Raw genomic sequence first — 23,488 nt, forward strand, 5'->3', positions numbered from 1 at the left:
ACGCTGTCTGCCATCTGCCCTGTACAGTGAAAACTGGGATTCATCCATAAAGAGAACACCTATCCAAAGTGCCAGACGCCATCAAATGTGAGCATTTGCCCACTCAAGTCGGTTATGATGAACTGCAGTCAGGTCGAAACCCCGATGAGGACGACGAACATCCAGATGAGCTTCCCTGAGACAGTTTCTGACAGTTTGTGCCGAAATTCTTTGGTTATGCAAACCGATTGTTGCACCAGCTGTCCTGGTGGCTGGTCTCAGACGATCTTTGAGGTGAAGATCCTGGATGTGGAGGTCCTGGGCTGGTGTGGTTACACGTGGTCTGCGGTTGTGAGGCCGGTTGGATGTACTGCTGAATTCTCTGAAACACCTTTGGAGATGGCTTATGGTAGAGAATTGAACATTGAATTCACAGGCAACAGCTCCAGTGGACATTCCTGCTATCAACATGCCAATTGCACGCTCCCTCAAAACGTGCAACATCTGTTCAGTGTGCTCAGTGTAATTTGAATGAAGGTTGCATTTATCTCTAAAGGCGCATCCAATAGGCTACTAGACATCTCTGTTAAAGTTTTTAAAGCATTTTATACACGTTCGCATAAATTCTGCTCTTTTAGAACGGTCCATAACAGAGAGATGTCACATCCCAAACATTGATTTTTCCTCTGAAACACAAAAAGGAAAATTTAAATAAAATTTATATTTTATGTTTTGTGAATGGTCAACCCTTCTCCATTCTACAGATATTGTTGCTTCTTGTTTGTCCATTGTAAATCATAGAAACAAAATATTTTGTCTTCCAAAAACCCGTTTTTTTTTTTTTTTTTCTGTCAAGTAATGCATGTGTAACGCATGTGTAGGCCTATTTGCCAAGTCCAAAATAGCCTATAAAACATGTTCATAGACGGACACTTTTCTGATGTCTGGACTCTATTTGGGATTTAGAAAAACATTAAGAGATGGTTTAATATATTTGTAATGAATACATTCTGTAAGAATTTATATTTCCAGTTTTGACTGAGAAAGTCACAACAGTAACGCTGGAATTGCCCAAAAATGAAACTAAAAATGATTAGGCCTACATGAAGTCTAGGGACAGTTTCTTATTACTGCAATATATTTTTACGAATGCAGCGTTGCCGCATACAATTAAAACAAAGCGGCATAACCTATAATATAAGAACAAAAGTTTTTGTCTCTCTGGCAGACGCGCGTCTCTTTCGGCCAGTTTCTCTGTCTCCGGGTCTCTCCTGAGAAAAAAACAAAACCATATGTGATCCTGGACCACAAAACCAGTCTTAAATCACTGAGGTACATTTTTATGCCAAAAGTCATTTGGATATTAATTAAGTAAAGATCATGTTCACTGAAGATATTTTGAAAATTTCCTACTGTAAATATATATCAAAACTTAATTTTTGATTAGTAATATGCATTGCTAAGAACTTCAATTGGACGTTCAATTGGACAAAGAAGTTGATTTTCTCAATATTTAGATTTTTTTTGCACCCTCAGATTTCAGATTGTATCTCAGCCAAATATTATCCTATTCTAACAAACCATGCATCAATGGAAAGCTTATTTACTTAGCTTTTTTCAGAAAAATTGACACTTAAGACTGGTTTTGTGATCAAGGGTCACATATTATATTGTATGTAATACTCTGTATGCCTTTGCAAAAATTTCAAAAGCCAAACCAACCTAGGCATTTGTCCTAAAACAGACACTTTGCCTAAACCTGCTCAGCAAGTTTGAAACGCTCATCATCAGACACTCTCTCCATATAAAAGAGCAAGAGATTCACACCTTTATGTCAACCCCCCACGATGAAGCTAACTATCCCCAAACCCCCTCCAGCTGGAAATCATTCAAAACACTGGTTGCTGGTCTTGCATAACGGACATACTTTATCTAAAAGAAAAAAAGGTGTAACAAACTAGCGAACTGCAGAACGTCTGTATTAATAATTTAATATATATATATATATATATATATATATATATATATATTATATATATATATTTACATTTACATTTACATTTAGTCATTTAGCAGACGCTTTTATCCAAAGCGACTTACAAAAGAGGACAATGGAAGCAATCAAAAACAACAAAAGAGCAATGATATATAAGTGCTATAACAAGTCTCAGTTAGCCTAAACACAGTATACATAGCAAGGGCTTTTAAATAATATAATAAATAAAAAGAAAACAGATAGAATAGAAAAAGAATAGAGCAAGCTAGTGTTAGAGGTCTTTTTTTATAATTGTATAATAAATTAAAAGAAAATAGATAGAATACAAAAAGATTAAAAATGTAGTTAGATTTTTTTTTTTTTTTTAAATAGAATTAGAATAGTGAGTGAAAAAGTTAGAGGGTTAAATAAAGATGGAAGAGATGTGTTTTAAGCCGATTCTTGAAGATGGCTAAGGACTCAGCTGCTCGGATTGAGTTGAGCAGGTCATTCCACCAGGATGGAACATTAAATTTAAAAGTCCGTAAAAGTGACTTTGTGCTTCTTTGGGATGGCACAATCAAGCGATGTTCACTTGCAGAACGCAAGCTTCTAGAGGGCACATAAGTCTGAAGTAATGAATTTAGGTAAAGGGGTGCAGAGCCAGTGGTGGTTTTTTATGCAAAACATCAATGCCTTGAATTTTATGCGAGCAGCTATTGGTAGCCAGTGCAAATTGATAAATAGAGGTGTGACGTGTATTCTTTTCGGCTCATTAAAAATTAATCTTGCTGCCGCGTTCTGGATAAATTGTAAAGGCTTGATAGAACTGGCTGGAAGACCTGCCAAGAGAGCGTTGCAATAGTCTATCCTGGACAGAACAAGAGCTTGAACAAGGAGTTGTGCAGCATGTTCGGAAAGAAAGGGCCTGATCTTCTTAATGTTGAATAAAGCAAATCTGCAGGAACGGACAGTTTTAGCAATGTGGTCTGAGAAAGTTAGCTGATCATCAATCATAACTCCAAGGTTTCTGGCTGTTTTTGAAGGAGTTATGGTTGATGTGCCTAACTTGATGGTGAAATTGTGATGAAACGATGGGTTTGCTGGAACCACAAGCAGTTCTGTCTTGGCAAGGTTGAGTTGAAGGTGATGGTCCTTCATCCAGCAAGAAATGTCTGTTAGACAAGCTGAGATGCGAGCAGCTACCGATGGATCATCAGGATGGAATGAGAGGTAGAGTTGAGTGTCATCAGCATAGCAATGGTATGAAAAGCCATGTTTCTGAATGACAGAACCTAATGATGCCATGTAGACAGAGAAGAGAAGTGGTCCAAGAACTGAGCCCTGAGGCACCCCAGTATTTAGATGTTGCGACTTGGACACCTCACCTCTCCAAGATACTTTGAAGGACCTCTCTGATAGGTAAGACTCAAACCACTGGAGTGCGGTTCCTGAGATGCCCTTTGTCAGTAGGTTGACAGGAGGATCTGGTGATTAACCGTGTCAAAAGCAGCAGATAGATCAAGCAAGATAAGTATTGAAGATTTGGATTCCGCTCTTGCCAGTCTTAGGGCTTCAACAACTGAGAGCAAGGCAGTCTCAGTTGAATGTCCACTTCTGAAGCCAGATTGGTTGCTGTCAAGGAGGTTGTTCTGTGTGAGAAAGGTAGAGACTTGGTTGAATACAGCTCGTTCAAGTGTTTTTTGCAATGAAAGGAAGAAGAAGGAAACTGGTCTGTAGTTCTCTAAAAGAGATGGGTTGAGGGTGGGTTTTTTACGGAGTGGAGTTATACGAGCCTGTCTAAAATGATGAGGGGAAAACACCTGTATGAAGGGATGTGTTAATGATGTGAGTGAGTGCAGGTACAACTGCAGGAGAAATGGCTTGAAGGAGATTAGATGGAATAGGATTAAGTGGACAAGTAGTAGGATGATTAGAAAGGATGAGTTTGGAGACTTCTGCCTCAGAGAGTGAAGAGAAGGATGTGAATGAGTGTATGTTTGTTTGTGAGATGTGCTTGATGGATTGTGGTGTGGAAAATTGTGCACTGATGTTTTTAATTTTATTAATGAAAAATGTGGCAAAGTTGTCAGCTATTAGAGATGAAGCAGGAGGGGGAGGAGGAGGACAAAGGAGTGAGGAAAATGTTTTAAAAAGCATGTGAGAGTTAGACGAATTGTTAATTTTGTTATGGTAGTATGTCTTTTTAGCAGTGGAGACATTAGCAGAAAAGGAAGAGAGGAGTGACTGATACACATTAAGGTGAGTAGTATTTTTGGATTTGCGCCACAACCGTTCAGCAGCTCTAAGCTAAGAACGATGTTCGCGTAGAACATCAGATAACCAAGGGGCTGAAGGGGTGGTACGGGCTGGCCTGGAAGACAAGGGGCAAACAGTGTCTAAACAAGATGTTAGATCAAAAGATGCTAACAGTTTAGGGGAAGGATGCGAAGATGAAACCATTGCAGATAGCCGAGAGGGTGAGAGTGAGCGTAGGTTACGTCGAAAGATGACAATATATATTATATATATATATATATATATATATATATATATATATATAATATATATATATATATATATATATATATATATATATATATATATATATAAACGCAATCCTGAACCTGTGTAGTTGAAATCACTGACTAGCTTCTACCACTGGATGGATTAACTTGATAAACATTGCATGTTTAAATAACAGTGTCACCATACAGATAATTTTTGTGTTTATTATAGTGTTCAAATGCTGATCTTATATAGGTTTAATATATACAGTACAGACCAAAAGTTTGGAAACATTACTATTTTTAATGTTTTTGAAAGAAGTTTCTTCTGCTCATCAAGCCTGCATTTTATTTTATCAAAAATACAAAAAAAAAAAAAAAAAACAGTAATATTGTGAAATATTATTACAACTTAAAATAATAGTTTTCTATTTGAATATACTTTAAAAAAATAATTTATTCCTGTGATGCAAAGCTGAATTTTCAGCATCATTACTCCAGCCTTCAGTGTCACATGTAACATCCAGTCTATCACATGATCATTTAGAAATCTTCTAATATTCTGATTTATTATGAGTGTTGGAAACAGTTCTGCTGTCTAATATATTTGATGAATAAAAGGTTAAAAAGAACTGCATTTATTCAAAATAATAAAAAAAAATTCTAATATTATATATTCTAATAATATATTTTCTTTACTATCACTTTTTATCAATTTAACACATCCTTGCTGAATAGAAGTATTGATTTTATTTAAAAAAAAAAGAAAGAAAAAAAAAATACTGACTCCAAATTACTGACCAGTAGTGTACAAAATATTTATATTTTAAAAACATAGCTTCTTTTTTTTTCTTCTTTTTTTACTTTTTATTTATCAAAGTATCCTAAAAAAGTATCACATGTTCTGAAAAAATATTAGGCAGCAGAACTGTTTCCAACTTTGATAATGAATCATCATATTAGAATGATTTCTAAAGGATCATGTGATAATGATCCTAAAAATTCAGCTTTGCATCACAGAAATAAATGATAATTTAAAGTATAATAAATTTAAAAACAATTATTTTAAATTGTAATAATATATCACGATATTACATTTTTTTTGATCAAATAAATGCAGGCTTGATGAGCAGAAGAAACTTCTTTCAAAAACATTAAAAAATAGTAATGTTTCCAAACTTTTGGTCTGTACTGTATATATATATATATATATATATATATATATATATATATATATATATATATATATTTGCTGTAATAATATACAACTTTTTAAATGTTGTTTCTTAAATATGTACCAAAGCGTGATCATACATTATTAAGGTTGTAGTTAAAGTTGTATTGTGTTGTCTAATTCAATTCAATTCAGTTCATATTTTATTTATTTATTTATTTTTATTTTTATTTATTTTTACATTTTACGGATTCCCCCAATCTCCCGCACGCCCAAACTCTGTATACGAAACTGTATTATTTATTTATTTATTTATTATATATTTTTTTATATATTAATTATTATTTAAACATGTTTTAATTCATCTAAAGGAACGATAAAAAGTGATAAATATGGGAATAAAATGTGTTAAAAAAACTACAGATAACGATTAAGTGTGACCTGCTGAAATACATCAGCGAATTATTAAATGTAAGTTTCAAGCCTTTCATAATTTGTGACATTAATGTGAGTGCCAAAATATGTGTTAGAACTAGGCCTAGCCTATAACACTCAATAATAAGCCACCTTTTCAATCGTTTTATTTTTTATGGCATAGCCTGCAAACTTCCTTAATTGTAATCTAAACATTGCAAGTTAATATTCTACTTTTTGTATGATTACTAGTTTTTCATGTCGCAGGCTTAGCCTTACATTCTTGATTTCTCACAACTTATTTTGTTCAAGTTTTTTTTTTTTTTTTTTTTTTTTTTTTGTTTGGAGTCAGAGTGACGCGAATAAAGTCTCATGAAGGTGAAGCGTTGTACAGAGGACCAATGGCTGAGGTCAGGATTTTTTGTTCAAAAACTTTCATTAGCCTGTAGAGCGAAATGAAAGCCCCTTAATACAACATAAGGAAATTGTGTAGCTTTAATGGTTTTCATAATGACTGTTTAATAACCATAACATGCAGTAAGAGTCGTTGTGTAAATTTAATTATTTTTTCTTCTTCTTTTTGATGCATTAGGCTGCAGCCTACGACTATCTCACGTTTTGAAATAAACTTTCTAAAAAAAATATTTTAAATTAATTTTCTAATGATTTTTAAGGATGTAATAATGTTATATTATAATGTTATTGTTGTTGTATTTCATTATTTGATCTCCGTTTACAAAACAAGATATAATTCCAGACAGTTTGTAAACTGTCCCTTTGCGCCACCTGGCGGTAGTTCCCTTTCAGTCGGTCACTCTCGACGTCAAGTCGGTGACCGACTAATTGGGATATCGCTACAATAGACCAATCTACTTCGAGTGTAAACTAAACGAGCCAATGCACATTGGCATGCAATTATTGTATCCAGTATCACTACCCCCTGTCATGTTGCAAGAGGCCAATTCCCCTGTGCGCCTCAGCACTAAAAGAGCATTTCCTAAAGAGCAAATTTCTCTAAAAGAGCTTCACAGGTGCGTCTTTGTGATGACGATGGATCGTCCTTATAAGGATGCTGTTTCACCCCAATGCATTTCTGGGTGCGGTCGTTACCTGGCAACGGGTGATGGTCACGATTGCTATCTCATGTGTCTGGGCATCAAGCATGCTGTGAACCAGGCTCCGGTACCTTCAGGGGGGCGGAGTCCCGTTGCTGCTGTCGGGATGTGGGGCTCGTTCTGGCGGTCGACAGACGAGAACCACTTCTAGCAATAGCGTGGGTGGTTTGAGGATTACATTGGTGGCAAACCCCACAGGGAACCAACTCTCTGGGGACCATCACTCCTCTTGCACCTCTCGATACAGTGGAGCAACCCACGGAGTGCGCTGGGTCTTCAAAGAGCGTACCAACGGTATCCAGTGGTCCTCCCCCTGACCGGATGTCGATCTCAGCATAGGAGGGAGAGTTGTCCGATGAAGATTCGGCCACGCTGCCGCCCCCCGGGATGGTGGCAAAGCCTGAATCGGATCCGGAGATGACAGCCATGCTTTCCTGGGCTGCCGAGAGGGTAGGGCTTGAGTGGAAATCTCCACCGCGTCCCAAGCCCTTGAGGCAGGATGATTGGTTTCTCAAGGTGGCTCGCGCTGGTTCTCAGTGCCCCCACCCTGGTGCCTTTCTTCCCGGAAGTGCATGACGAGCTCACCAGGTCGTGGATGGAAACTTTTACTGCCAGAAACCGGCTGGTGGGCTCCTCCTCCCTCACCACCCTCAATGGCGGTGCAGCGAAGGGGTATTAGGTGATTCTCCCAGTGGAGCAGATGGTAGCGATGCAATTGTGACCTAAGTCTACCTCCTGCTGGTGGGGAGACCCGGGGCTTCCTTCCCGGGCCTATAGGCATTCGTCTGGTCTAACCGGCAGTGCCTATATGGCTTGCAGGGTAGCTGCTTCTGCCTTACACGCTATGGCATTACTGCAGATGCACCAGGCCAAGGCACTGAAGGACCTGCATGAGGGTGGTCACAATCCAGAAGTACTGAAAAAACTCAGAACTGCCACTGACCTCGCGACCCGAGCGACGAAGGTCACCGCGAGTTCTCTGGGTCATGCGACGTCCATGATTGTGGTTCAGGAGCGCCATCTCTGGCTGAGTCTGGTTGAAATGAGGGACGCTGACAAAGATCAGTTGCTTAATGCCCCTGTGTCCCAGACTGGCCTCTTCGGCGACCTGGTCGAGAACCTGGCCCAGCAGTTCTTGGCTGCACGGGAGCAGACTGAGGCAGTCCAACCTTCTGCCCAGTGGGCAGCTGCTGCCTCCACCCATCCGCCAGCTGCAGCGCCCCAGCCTGCTCGTTGCTGAGGGCTGCCCCCTGCATCCACTCCCTCTCCCGTGCCGCTTCTGCAGCAGCCTCCAGCAAGTGGTGCTGTAGAGCTGGGCGCCCCACCCGTCCTGGCCCCCGTCAAACCTGGGGGTGAGCGGAAGAGCAAGAGACCCCGGGACGGGCGACCCAGAGAGAGGTGCGACTTGTTCCCCTCAGAGAGCAGGGTGTTCGCATTCTCAACTATCTAGACGATTGGCTGATACTAGCACAATCTCGGGATCAGTTGTTCAAACACGGGGACCTGGCGCTCCGGCACCTCAGCCTGTTGGGCCTTTGGGTCAACTGGGGAAAGAGCAAACTCTCGCCGATGCAGAGGATCTCTTTTCTCGGTATGGAGTTGGATTCGGTCGAACAGACAGGACGCCTCACAGAGGAACGTGCACGGTTGGTGCTAGCCTGCTTGAATACGTTCAAGGGCAGGACAACGGTCCCACTGAAACTTTTTCAGAGGCTCCTGGGGCATATGGCGGCTGCAGTGGCACTTACACCGCTCGGCCTGTTACATATGAGACTGCTCCAGCGCTGGCTTTATGGCTGAGTCCTGAGGTGGGCGTGGAAGCGCGGCACTCACCGGGTCCAAGTTGCACCGGCCTGTCACCAAACCCTCACCCCGTGGTCAGATCTTGCATTTCTCCGTGCAGGGGTGCCCTTAGAGCAGATCTCCGGGCATGCTGTGGTTTACACGGATGCCTCCACCACTGGCTGGGGGGCCACATACAATGGGCATGCAGTCTCAGGGGTTTGGATGGGCCCGCAGCTGCAGTGGCCCATCAATTGCCTAGAGTTGTTGCTCCTGACACATATCCCAACTCGGCCGCCACTTCCTCCTTTGGAGTCGGAAGGTTCTGAGGTCACTTTGTGCTGTTCGCATTCTGGGTCTGCTCAACCGTACAGCCCATGAGCTGTCTCGAGCAATGCTCCGGGAGAATGGCGACTCCATCCCCTGACAGTCCAGCTGATTTGGAGATGGTTTGGAGCCACTCAGGTAGACCTGTTTGCTTCTCCAGAGACCTCTCATTGCCAGTTGTTTTACTCCCTGACCGTGGGGACACTCGGCATGGACGCACTGGCACACAGCTGGCACACAGCTACGCAAATATGCGTTTCCCCCAGTGAGCCTTCTCGCACAGACACTGTGCAAAGTCCGGGAGGACGAGGAGCAAGTCTTGCTAGTGGTGCTGTATTGGCCCACTCGGAACTGGTTCCTCGAACCAGTGCTCCTCATGGCAGCCCCTCCTTGGCCGATTCCTCTGAGGAAGGATCTACTGACTCTGTTTGGCATCCGCGTCCAGACCTTTGGAAACTCCATGTCTGGTCCCTGGACAGGACGTGGAGGTTCTAGATGACCTACCCCAGGAGGTAGTGAACACCATCACTTCGGCAAGAGCACCGTCTACGAGACACACTTTAGCCTTGAAGTGGAACCTGTTCGTTGAGTGGTGTTCTTCTCGCCGAGAGGACCCCCAAAGATGCCTGATTGCAGTTGTGCTTTCCTTTCTGCAGCAAGGGCTGGAGCGAAGGCTGTCTCCCTCCACCCTCAAAGTCCAGGTTGCTGCTATTGCTGTATACCATGAGCCCATTAATGGGAAGTCTTTAGTCTTTAAGTCTTATATGCATACATACAGTTTGGAATGACACGAAATGACATGGATAAATGGCAGAATATGCTTTGTTTTAGGTGAACTATCCCTTTAAACATCCACTGAGTTCAGCAATTAATTACTCTTCTTAATCATTCAATAAAATCCTTTAAGTTAGTTGAAGCAAAGCACTGTTCTAACAGAACTCCCAGTATCAGCCTCCCTTTTTGCGTCATTAACAAAATACCATACAGATCCAGTAACAGAATTTAAAGATAGCTTACCAAAACTTTCTCTTTATTGGGTATTTTTGTCTTACATCCTGCATGACAGGGAGAACGGAACTCCACTCCATCAGAGCCACACACAGGGTTGAATGCTTCATCAGAACAAGAACATGCATTGCTACACTGGTGAGAGGATCTGGGGATAAAAGGAAGCAAAATAAATGCAAAGGCTAATAAAAATGACAGGGTGCCTTGCAGAGGTGGAAAGAGTACAAAAATATTCTACTCAAGTAAAAGTACCATTACATTAATGAAATGTTACTTAAGTAGACGTAAAGGTACCAGTCTAAAAATCTACTCAAGTAAAAGTAAAAAGTAGCTTGTTTAAAATTTACTCAGAGTAAAAATTACTTAGTTACATTTTAACAGTGGGAGGGAGGCAAAAATGGGACAGGCCAACATTGTCAAACTCAGTTCCTGGTGGGCCACAGTCCTGCACAGTTTCTATAAAACCTTAATTAAACACACCTGATCCAGCTAATCTAATAATTTAGGATTATTTGAAAACCACATGATATGTGTGCTGGAGCAGGGTTAGAACTAAACTCTGCGGGGCTACGGCCCTCCTGGAACTGAGTTTGACACCCCTGGGATAGGCCTATTAATCTCAAACTAGTTGTTTTTGATTAAAGAAATCAGTTATTTAGAATAATAAGACATTTGGGCTGTTACCAGGCAAATCAGTATCAACAAACTCATCTTTGAATGCAGAGGAAATGCAGAAGATTCATAGGAAGTGGCATTTAGATGTATTTGCACACTGTCTAGTGCAGGACAAGAATGCATTTAACCTGCAGTTACAAATGCATGAATAATGTTTTGATATACAAGACATAAAATGTTGAATACTCATTTGAAATTATAAGAAATTAATTATTAAAAAAAAGATACTTTAAATGTGAAATTAAAATGGCCAGTAGGTGTCAGCAAGTCACTGTTAATAAGTGAGTCATTGCGATTGAACCGAATAATTTAAACGGTTGATTCATTCAGGAACGAAACACTGTAATGTTGTTCAGAGACGCAAAACTGTGCTTTGGTGGCTGTTTGGAATTATTTTTTTTTGTTGTAGAAATAGAGCAAAAACAGGCAATATGGTGTCTAAAATCCAAGTCTCTTAATTAACTTGTTTACTGACCTGTTGTAAAAAAAAAAAAAAAATTATATATATATATATATATATATATATATATATATATATATATATATATATATTCATGATGATTTTTGGAGGAAAAGACGGCATTCTTTGTGTGATTTTGATTTACTATATGAAATTATATAAATGTGTACATTTTCTGCTCCTATATCTTCAATTTTGTGATCATTCTAAATGCATTTTACAAGACTGAATCACACAGTGAAAGAGCGCACTATAAATGCGCGTGTACATCATTAAAACAACAATAATGATATTATCGCAGATGATTTATATCACACACTCCGCACCACTGTCTTTTTGGCTAATTTTGTGCAAAACCTCTTGCTAAAATGTCAAAGCTTCATTTTAACCACCAATGCAACGATGCAATTATTTAGCTTACCTCTACATGCTTGCGAAGGGTTGATGTCTTCCCTTAAGTATAGTATGCTTCTTTTAAACTAAAAATAGGAAAGTATGCTTTTAGTTTACTTTTTATGTACTTCTCAGAAATGGGCTTTATGTACTCCTCAGAAATATACTTAAAATGACATTTAAGTATACTTGACTTATACTTACAAAAAGTCTAAATATACTTGAACTTTACTTAAGTATACTTAATAAAATAAACTTGAAGTATACTCCTTTTTGGTAAGGGTTGTCGAGATTTTATAAGCTGCTAGTTTTGTCTCCCTAGGTAAGCACAGTTTACACTGCATAATAAAGCATAAATATGGCCAGGGGCTCACTTCATTTCCTTTGAGTTCAACTTCAGAATATGACAGGGTTTCGTTTTCAGCGGTGTCTGCACCACTAACGCCTGTTTTCTCAGTCTGCATCTTTCTTGTGATTTTATCGCCAGTTTGCTCTCCTGCCCATTATATACTGCAGTAGTTTCCAGGGAGCGATTTATTTATTTTTACTCAGTAATTAATGTGTTTTAAAATGTAGCGAAGTACAATACTTCAAACAAAATATACTTAAGTAAAAGTTAAATTACATATTTTAAAAATTACTTTAAAAAGTAGAAGTACACAAAGCTACTCAATTACAGTAACGCGAGTAAATGTAATTCGTTACTTTCCACCTCTGGTGCCTTGTGGCAGGATATTAAACATTTGAAGAGCATTATACTTTGCATATGAAGAGAATTTAAAAGAAAAACCCTTGAGGAATGTAGGAGAAAATGAAATGAGAAGTTGTACCTGGAATAATGGGCTGAAATACTTAGATTTTGGCAACCCCTAATCAACAATATATATTTATTCATACCTGTATATAAACAGAAAAGATATCTTTTCTTTTTTCAGAGGAAAATGTTATTGCTCAATAGTTCTGGAGAATTTGTGTATTAACTCTTAATTCTGGAGAATTCATGTTTTAACTCCTAATTCTTAGTATCACTTTTTCCAATTTTTTTTTTTTTTTTTTTTGCATTTCTTTAGGAGAAATAAAAACAGGAATAGATAATTTGTAATAGACATATATATATATATATAAAAATGTTGATATATATAGAAAATATACAATATTTAAAGCATTTAAACAACAAACGCAACTCACATATTATAGTTGATGCCAGAAACACTTTGAGTAGGGCAGCCAATGAAGAGAAGTGGAATTGCAAACATAATACTAATGAAAACCGCCACCGTACACATCGCTGCTGAGGACCTGACAGTGAGTCCCAACTTGCGTAGTATAACCCCTCCAGCCATTATACCTAACATGGCTGAAGGAACATTTAGGCCACCTGTAAACAGACAGACAGACAGACAAAACAACTATGTATAAAAGATGTATCAGATTTTATATATACATATATATATATATATATATATATATATATATATATATATATATATTTTTTTTTATTTTTTTTTTTTTTTGCTTCAGGTTTGGCTCACAGTTTGGGTTGTACTGGTTGAAAACCCCAGCACTACTTTATTAATCCCAGTGAACATTAAATAATGAAAGACGTAACACTCCCTTGCTTATTTCTCAGGACTTTGTCTTTGAATCATAATTTGTTATAGTGACATATTGTATTGGGTGTGGATTAGCAGCTGTAAAAGTTTTGAATGAGTAACAATAAGATATGATTTCACTGGCCACAAACACAAAGCACAAATTGTTATGGTTTTGGTGGAGCAAAAGGTTTCCTTCTTAAATGATCACCTCAAGAAGGGCATGGTTGATTTCCTTCAATAACTCACCCATCATCAAATTAGAAAAGGAGGCAGTCTGTGCAAACTGCTTCTCAATGAATTTGCCCATAAAAGTGGCCAGTCCCGCAACCATGGCAGCAAGATTCACCTGAGCCAACACTACCAACAAATAAGTTGGGTTCCTCAGAGTCCTCATTACAATTTTGGGGAAACCTGAGGAAAGATAAAAAACACCAAACAATATGAAAGTATCTGAAGAACATTTGTACATCATAGCCATAGACTGTATAAAAACAAAAACAAAAACATTATAGCACAAAAAACAACATTCAAATATGAAAAGAACATTATATTTTGGAAGATTAATGAACAGATTTATGGATCCAAGGATCTTTACATTAAACATCAAGAACTAAACATGTATAATTTATCTTAAAAAAAATCAAACACTGAAATGTATTAATATTACCAGAAATGATGATATTAGGCATATTATGCAGGTTCCAAAATATTGTAGTTTGATTGATAAACAATTTTCAACGACAAAACATAGAAAGGATTTTTTTTTTTTCTGCTGTGTGCAGCCCACCCATTAAGGAAAATGTGCTAAGTTCATGAAATTCAACTGTTGCAGGAACAGAACATTTAAATTACACATTTGTAGTTAAAAAAAACTAAGAGATTGAGTCATTATTTGGCTTCTAATCAGGTATCGGTTCTGACTAAGTAGCTCAGATTGCGCAACATAAGTTTCTGTGCTAAATTTGGAATGGGCAGCATTACGATCAGAAAAGGGGATTCTTTCGAATCTGTATGTGATGCTTTCATTATAATCCCATTGTAGCATGACCTAACCAAAACAGTAATGCCATTAGGTTCTAAAGTAGGTCACAAACCTGCATCTTTCTACCTAACCACCCATAATCCAGTTTGACCAGATGTTGAATACAATGATATTTTGTTTGTGCAATTTATTTTTTAGTTGATTACACCAGGTTGATGTGTGACACCTAAACATGGAAACCTTTCTAGTATTTAAAGGATCAAAACAGTCATTGCACTTAAAGGAATAGTTTCACCCAAAAAATAAACATTGCCAGTGTAAAATAATACTTTCCAGTGTAAAAGTCATCCCGTCTGAATCAGGAGATAAATATTCACGGATCATGCACTCTTTACTTGGATCTATTTATTTGATGGACTGGAGTCATGTGGATTACTTGTGGATTATTGTGCTCACCTATTGGTGAGCAAGTGATGTTAAATTTCTTCAAATTCAGATGAAGAAACAACTTATTTACATCTTGGATGGCCTGGGGGCGGGGGGCGGGGGGTCAACTATTCCTTTAATTTGTGAAATCACTGATGGGTAAAAAGGCAAACACACTTTTTAGGAACTCCGTGAGAGACACCTCTTCCATCATGTCAGTTTTGGGCTCCTTGTCCTCTATGATTTTTTCTATAGATGGTTCCGCAAGGGCCTCTATGATTTCCTGAAGAGATTGAAATGTACTTTTACTGTTGAAAAAACACATTGTGCTCAAAATCAGAGTACAAAAATCTGTTAAATATGAGGTAGAGAGGTACATATCACAAACTGGTTGTCAGTGCCATTGATCATTCATCTGGGACAGCCTGGTAGAGTCAATGGCAACTGACTATTAATTCATTAACCAAAGGGTAAATGTTGAAGCTTCAGTTAGAATAGAACTAATGTTACAACATTTAAAGTCAATTTTAACTCTTTAAACTAAAACATTAGCACCAATAATACCAGCTTACACCAGCAAATCCTCGTACCATTTGTTCTAAATCTTTACAAGGCAAAATTCACATGAATTATGTGTGTATACACACATTTTAAATTATGAGATTAGGCATCTTCCAATATCTGATTCACATTTACAGATACAAACTTCATGCAAGCTTAACCTGTTATTTAATCAAGTTGAGCAAGAGGGGAAAGAACAGGCTGAGACACGCTCCTCTGGGACTCACATTTCTTTCTGTGTTTTTCGTTTTTATAAACTTGTTCTGTGAGACCCAAGCGTACTTCAGGAACAATGCCAAAATCGTAAATGTGAGCACAAATACTCACACTCAACTATTTTACGTCAAACTCTTCATCACTGATTAGTCAAAATTTACAAAATAATTTTCTGAATCAAAAAGGCCACAGATGATATTTTGTGATGTACCTCTCTAGACATCTTCCTAGGAAAAAACAGGTATGGCAAAGAAGTCAGGAGAAGGAGGGTGGCAGCCATAAGGAATCCCAACCACCAAGCTCCAACCCATCTGGGGTCCTCATTGTTCAAATCTTTATATTCTAAAAAGTATAACAGCTCATTCATCATACAACTCCTCTCATACATCATACATCATCATACATGAGAGGCATAAAGCCAAACTTACTAAAAGTTCCTGTCATTGTTTTATACATCAAGCAACGTTGCAAAACATGCCGAATCTTGAGATCAACACTTTAAAAAAAAATCAGTTTAGCCTGTCAAAACACACTTGTCTAAACATGATTAGTACAATTGTTAAAGTATTTATTTACATTGTACTCTAATGTTGTTTAAGCTCAGTAAAGTGTATAAATTCACTTTACATTTACGGAGAAGTAGACATGGCATATCAGACTTAGACCTACCTGAAGACACCTTGTCAATGTCAACATAGAAACGAAGCAGGGCAGATGACATCATGAAGCCAAATGCAGGCCCAATTACTGTAATTGCGAAAAGTATGCCTGTAGAACAATATAAAGGTTGATTATTTCTTGAATTAACCACTGTATTATGAGAATCAAACCACTGTATATGGAAATCAATGATCAAACAAAACTCAATACTTATTCAAACCTAGGTAGAAGGGAGAATTCCTTTTTTCTGCATAATCATCTATGTAGGAAATCCCAAAAGGTTGTATGGGGACACCGCCAATGCCCAGCAGTAACTGGCCCAGTAGAAGTACTGGATATACTCCGAGGTGAGAATCATTTTTTTCTTGATCACACGTCTGATTAAATTCTTCCTCAGGGTTCAGTGATTGGCAAAGACCTGAGCTATTGTCTTTGGTGTCTGTGCAACAAATACATATAGTTTTTTTTTTTTTTTTTCCGTTGTTATGTACTTGTAAAAAAAATTAAAAAAAATAAAAACAGTCCTCACTTACTGCTATTGAAGTCTGTATACATGTACTTCTCACTAATGAAGTGAGGTAGGGCTATAAGGAACACCCCCACACTTGCAATCATCGCTCCGATTCCGATACATCTCGGTCGATGCACTCGGCTCCCAAAGAAACTCACAAACACAATAAGAATTATGTTCCCCACCTTTGTTTAACAACAAAAGACTTACATGCATAATCATATATAATAGTCAAAAAGTTGTCCTTGCTGATGTAGTAACAAATTCATATTAAGACTTTGTGCCTGAATTTGTACTTCAATAACGAAATTATGGTAACACTTTCTGTGAAGCCCATATTTATAATACATTATAAGGGTATACTTAAGGCATTATAATGAATGCATAATGCATTATAAAAAACCTTATAAAATGTTATATAATCGTATGAATATTCATAAGAACAGTTTTAATGTTTTATAATATTTACTTATTTGTGGTTATAGCTTTTAAGAGTATGATGATTTATAACACACAGTAAACATGTTGCATCCATTTAAGTTACAATTGATTACTGTATATTTCTCATAGTTATAATGTATTATAAGTCTCATATCTTGCCATCTTTCTCATGCTACTTTACTTAAAGCAATCAATGACTTTTAAGTATAATAATAATAATCCCCATCCCCCCCCAAACAGACATAAGATCAGATAACAGATCAGATGAATGTGTAATATGACACATTTGCTTTTAACTATTTTTATTGTAATATCAGTTTGATTATTTTGATGGTACTCTTTAGACAACTGTTGATAAGTAACTCTACAACTACATGTCAACTAGCAGTCATTAGAGTATTAGTAGTATGTCTGCTAAATATATGCTAACACTTTATTTTGATGGTCCACCAACAGACAAACTGACTATAAGCAACTTTGCAAGTACATCAATATTTTACCAACCCTAACATTAACCTAAACCTACTAATACTCTAATGAGAATTAGTTGGCATGTAGTCACAAAGTTGCATATAGTCAATAGACTAAGGGGACCATCAAAATTAAATGTAACCTAACATATAAACATTGCATTTTTTTTTTCTTCAGTTGAAATTATTAACTAGCTCACATCAAAATTAATATTAGCCTCACAGTGAACACTCAAATAACACTTCACACCTAACCACAAGATGTAGTTAGATACTGTGTAGATCTTAAATAAAACCATGTCAAGATCTATAGTCCATTATAAATGTAAAAGTAGGTTTAATATGGTGTTCATTGTGTTATAAATAATCATAATCTTAAAAGTAATAACCACAAATGCGTAAGCATTATAATGTATTTTAATTGTTGTTATAATTATTTATAAGATGATATAACATATTATAAGGTTTTTAATAAGGCATCATGCATTTATTATAATGCTTTAAAGGTGCCATAGAATGCATTGATACAGTATTTTAAATTCTCTGATGTCCTCAGAGTGTGTATGTGAAGTTTTATCTCAAAATACCCCACAGATAATTTTTTTATAGCTTGTTGAAATTGCCACTTTTAGGGTATGAGCCAAAGCTCGCTGTTTATGTATATGTCCCCTTTAAATGAAAATTAGCTGATGCTCCCGCCTCCCTTCTCAGAAGAGGTATAGTCGCGGGCATACCGGTGTTACGGTTTAACTGGTGTTGACCGTGTTACTGATCCTCACATTGCTTCCAAACGCAGTTTTTAACTACCACATTCCTATTCATGATCATTCTGGTAGCATGTGAAGGCAGCATTAGTGAAAACAGGCAGATACAATGGTAGCTTTAGCAACATTAGCCTTACAGAGAGCCAAGAAGCTCTCTTTGTCTGGAGTCTGGACGTTTGTGCACAAAGCATTGGTATCGATCCCTTTTTCAGAAGCAATCTTTGCACAACTGAACTGATCCTCGTTTGTGAGGCAGTCCGGTGTAAAATGTTAGCACAAACGTATAGGACTTTTCTGTTTTTTATTTTTTTATTTTTTTTTTGGGGACATTTCCTTCGAAAATGAAATGTAACCACCGTGTCTTCAGCGGTCTATGGAGACACACAACACTTTTAATTGCTCTTTGGTGCTGACATTGTACCTCCAGCAGCTACAGCAAGAAAACAAAAATGGCGGACCACTGCTTCATTTGCTTCAGCAAGAAAACAAAAATGGCGGACCACTGCTTAGATACATCATAGTCTGGAACTTCTCGTGAGGAGAGACTGTTTATGATTTTTTGGGTTATAAAACAATGAGTGAGTGGATTTTTACCATTATAGGCTGTTTTTTTTCATACACTGCGGCCAGGCTGTTTTTTTTTATACTTTTAGAAGTGATTTTTGCATTCTATGGCACCTTTAAGAATAAACTTATAATGTATTAAAAATATGGGCTTCATAGAAAGTGTTACCGAAATTATTGCTAACCAGCTGCTAACAACTGTGTTTTTCCTTCAGGCGATTCGTGACATCCTGTCATCACCATTCGTTTAAAGATAGCATATTATCCTTGCCTCATTAAAGGCTGCTAGCAGTCCTGATTTCTGACTTGAAAATCCATATCTTTTCTCAATGGTGGTTATGGAGCCTTTCAGATAGCCAGACACCAGGAGCTGAGCAAGCTGTAACATCCCATGACACAGTACAATGGTTTGTAATTTGGTTGGTAATTGAAAAATAAATGAAAAAAAAATGAAAAAAAATAAAGCTTTATAATTTAAGTTTGGATGTTGATATAATTAAAAATTGAATATTTGATTCAGTAGGCAAAAAATTAAAGGAGGTTAGTGTTGTTATTTATTGTAAAGATGTTTCATATTTATCTGTTATTTTGTTATAAATGTTCTGACCAAGCCAAGTTGTGTCCTAGCAAATTCAAGTTCTATGGCTGTACAGGCATTTCAGAGCATCAAAATAAATAAATAAATAAATAAAAGCATGTGCAGTGAATACAAGGAAATTGCAATTATGCAGGAAATCGTCAGGCCCAGTCTGTGGAAACTAATAACACCAGGGAACTGAACTTGGTACACTCTCAAAAATACAGATGCATTTCAACAATAACAGGTTCTTAGAAAAAGCGTCCATTGATAAACTTAAATATAAGATAAATGCTTAGATAAGTTTAAAGAAATTCTTATAGTGTTTATGCTCATTTTTAAAAACTCCATAAACAAACCCCTGAACCTTGACTGACAAAGCATGTCACACTGCAGGCAGAGACCCAGCTTCATGTAAATTTTATATATCGTAATAATAAACTAGATTAATGTGTTCTGTTAGTTGGTCTGTGCTATTTTCACAATACCCTTGTGGAAAAGAGGTGTGCTTATTATTTATTTATTTTATTTTTTGAGTGAGTGTTTGTAGTTTACTTCAAATCTTAAAAGTAAAAAATAAATAAATAGATAAATAAAAATAATCTGTTCTTGCATATAATAATAACTAAATAAATGGCACTTAAGTGTAATTAAAGAAAATATACTTTCATGACTAACACAATTAGGTATGCTTTTAAAAAGTACACTTTGTAATAATTTCAAACTAAAAGTTGTACCTTCAAGAATGTTTTAATAATCATTTGTCGTGCTTTAACAAAGTACACTATTTTGATGGGTTGACATACTAAACATACTAAATTACACGCTAACATAAGCACATGTAAGCACTCGATTTGATGGTAATTTTAACTCTAGTACGTTTTTCAATTACATTTAAAGCTAATATATATATATATATATTGTTATGTTCTGGCAAAGAGAGTTATGTTATGTTATGGCAAAGAGAGACCTCTTGTGGTGATTCCTAACCTAGCATGTTGTTTAAGTTTTACTTGCAGTCTCGCGTCAGTTCAATGTCTCTCGGTGAATTAAGCGGACTCATATTTTTCTCTCTTGATTTAATTTGGTCAGAAAACACGTTTTCCTGTAAGTACGAAGCCATATAGTTATCTCGTCATCTAGCACTAAGAATAATAGTAATGAGATCCTTTGTTAATGAAGTTGAGTTCGTTCTAAATGTGTATTTTGATCGCATATGCTAAACGTTAGCTTCGTAATGTAAATTCCCATAGAAGTTAGCATTAAGCTGGCTCATTTATTTTTATATGTTTATCAGATTAAATTTCAATGTTATTCATAAACAACTTCTGTATTTGTGTTTATTAGTTTAATTTTTTGTTTTTTTGAAGTTTTACAGTGCTTCCTGAGTAAAGTTTGGAAAGGATAAACAAGCTTCATTCTTGTCTTGGGTAAACTGTTAACTATCTGCCGAGCTGATGTAACAGGCTAGGCCACGCCATACACACACAGAAGCGGGGGCAGAACATATATATATATATATATATATATATATATAGTATATATAGATATATATATATATATATATATATATACTAAATTGCATCTTTCTTCATCATTAAAAATTATTAATTACAAAACATTACATGCAATTATCTCTCTCTCTCTCTCTCTCTCTCTCTCTATTGCATATTAAATCATTTATGGTATAGTTTTTGCCTGATTTGGCTTTTTCCAAATGTGGAAAAAAACCTTTATTTGAGAGGTCATATTTCTTGGGATATAATTAGGGGTAATATTTGGAATCTTACCTTGATATTGTTTAAGAGACCCATTGATCTGTGAGGTCTTGGTATCTGTGGGTTTCCCTGGACTTCAATAGCTGTCAGTTTGTGATACCACAAGATGCAACACATTACTGGAAAAAATAAAATCATAGCAATTAATAGTATATTGCCTTTTCTCAGCAAAACAAAAACTATGTCCTTCCCTTTTTATCTTGTTTTTTAATTTTAATCTAGATATTTTCAATTTGCAATCAGTTACATGCTGTTTACTGTATGCTTTTTAAAATGTACAGGAAATGCTTGTGTTGTGTGTGTTTTTTATTTTTTCATTTATTTTTAGCTAAAACAGCATTATACTTTTATATAATAATAATATGTTGTTGCTAATGCTTTTATGATGATATATGTTTCAGTTGGTTGCTCACACAAAAGCAGCATGGTTTAGTTCCTAGCTGTTCCTTAGGAGCTGGGAAAGAAGTTAAACTTACATCACCATTGAGCAAGACTTTACTTCAAAGGGTCCTTTGTCTTTCCAGTTAGTGATTTGTGTTGATTTTGATTCAGTTCTTTCAAATGTTTAAAATAAACACCAAAATAGAAGTATTGAGGAGAGTGTGCCTAGTATCATCCATACATTTTCTATTATAGAGGTTATTCAGGATAAGAATATTTAAGATAAAATTTTACTTTTTAAAGAACTCATTAATTTCTACTTTTTAGGTATTAAAGCACATATAATGTATATATCTCGATTAGTCTAGCAATGAATGAACAAAACTAAATTTATGTCACAATTATGCCACATTCCAATTAGCATACCCAAGCGGTTTGAGCAACTTGAGTTCATGAATTAAAAGAAGTGTACTTACAGCTTGCTGAGACTGATGAGTTGGAGAAAGTCTACTTTCACTTTTAGGAAGTTAGGTACAATTTAAGAAGTTGGTTGAGCTGGGCGGGCTTTCAGGATTGTGCAATCTCAGGTAGTATTTTGAGGTCATTTCATGTGGAGTTTGTAAAAAGAAAGAAAGAAAGAAAGAAAAAGAAATGCTCATCTCAATCACTGATTGAGGCCAAGATCTGACACTGTTTGCAAAATGATGCATTTCTCATAACAATGGTTAATACTAAATGGTTAATACTAAATACAGTACAAAACAAACAATAGAGGGCACACAATGTCCTATCAGGAAAATGTTTGGAATAAACAGTTTGAAATTTCAAAACTGACCAACAGATGGAGACAAAGTACAGCTGTAAAATGTCTCGGTTACGTATTGTAACCCTCGTTCCATGAAGGAGGGAATGGAGACGTCGTGTTGGTGATCGACGAATTGGGAATCTTGCCAGAGAGACCAATCTACTTCGAGAGTAAACTAAACGAGCCAATGCACATTGGCATGCGATTGTTGCATCCAGCTGCCGCTGATCACAGTGTGAGTATAAGTAAACAGCTGGTGCAGTACATAATCAGGTTTTCACTTTGGAGCCGAGCCGGTGACCCGGCCGCTCAGCGGGGGTACAGCAGCCGTGGCGACGGGACGGGACGTCTCTGTTCCCTCCTTCAGGGAACGAGAGTTACAATATGTAACCGAGACATTCCCTTTAGTCGGTCACTCTTGATATCCGAGACCAATGATTTGGGAATCCCTACCAGAGCGCCATAGATGCTGTCTGGCTGCCGAGGGGATGGAGAAGCTCGACAGGGTCTACAGTACGGACACTCTTGAGCAGTTTTAGCAAGCCAATACACTAAACCAGGATCTCTGTCAGTGCCTCTACTAGGCTATAGAATCTAGCAAACGTGTTGGGGGTTGCCCAGCCCGCAGCTCTACAAATATCTGTTAGCGAGGCGCCACGAGCCAGTGCCCAGGAGGATGCAACACTTTTAGTAGTCCTGTGCCTTATAAGCCATGGTGATAGCATCCACTATCCAGTGGGCCATCCTCTGTTTAGACACGACATTCCCCTTTTGCCAGCCACTGTGACAGACAAAGAGCTGGCCTGAGGTCCTGAAGCTTTGCGTCTGGTCTAGGTAGCATCTCAATGCTCAGACGGGACAGAGCAAAGCTAGGGCTGGGTCAGCCTCCTCCAGGGGCAGCGCTTGCAGGCTCACCACCTGAAGTGAATAGTGGGAACCTTGGGCACA

At 37.3% G+C, this 23,488-nt stretch overlaps 1 protein-coding gene across 2 annotated transcripts in view; it reads right to left on the reverse strand.

Moving 5' to 3' along the window:
• Window positions 1-22,346, reverse strand: part of LOC109045950 (solute carrier organic anion transporter family member 2B1-like) — a 35,722-nt gene extending 13,376 nt beyond the window's left edge. For both annotated transcript variants that reach the window (XR_006155929.1, XM_042734635.1), the window contains exons 1-12: window positions 22,212-22,346; window positions 21,367-21,473; window positions 19,918-19,921; window positions 19,271-19,404; window positions 16,783-16,945; window positions 16,470-16,688; window positions 16,259-16,357; window positions 15,801-15,931; window positions 14,990-15,095; window positions 13,651-13,815; window positions 12,998-13,187; window positions 10,291-10,429 (exon numbers count right to left, since the gene is read on the reverse strand). Coding sequence is in view for 1 of the 2 variants with exons in the window: in XM_042734635.1 (XP_042590569.1) it covers window positions 10,291-10,429; window positions 12,998-13,187; window positions 13,651-13,815; window positions 14,990-15,095; window positions 15,801-15,931; window positions 16,259-16,357; window positions 16,470-16,688; window positions 16,783-16,945; window positions 19,271-19,404; window positions 19,918-19,921; window positions 21,367-21,471 (1,455 nt within the window). In the remaining variant the exon portion in view is untranslated. The remainder of the gene's footprint in view (window positions 1-10,290; window positions 10,430-12,997; window positions 13,188-13,650; window positions 13,816-14,989; window positions 15,096-15,800; window positions 15,932-16,258; window positions 16,358-16,469; window positions 16,689-16,782; window positions 16,946-19,270; window positions 19,405-19,917; window positions 19,922-21,366; window positions 21,474-22,211) is intronic.
• Window positions 22,347-23,488: the final 1,142 nt, after the last annotated feature.

The sequence above is a fragment of the Cyprinus carpio genome, chromosome B11, assembly GCF_018340385.1.
Source record: "Cyprinus carpio isolate SPL01 chromosome B11, ASM1834038v1, whole genome shotgun sequence".
NCBI classification, from domain to species: domain Eukaryota; kingdom Metazoa; phylum Chordata; class Actinopteri; order Cypriniformes; family Cyprinidae; genus Cyprinus; species Cyprinus carpio.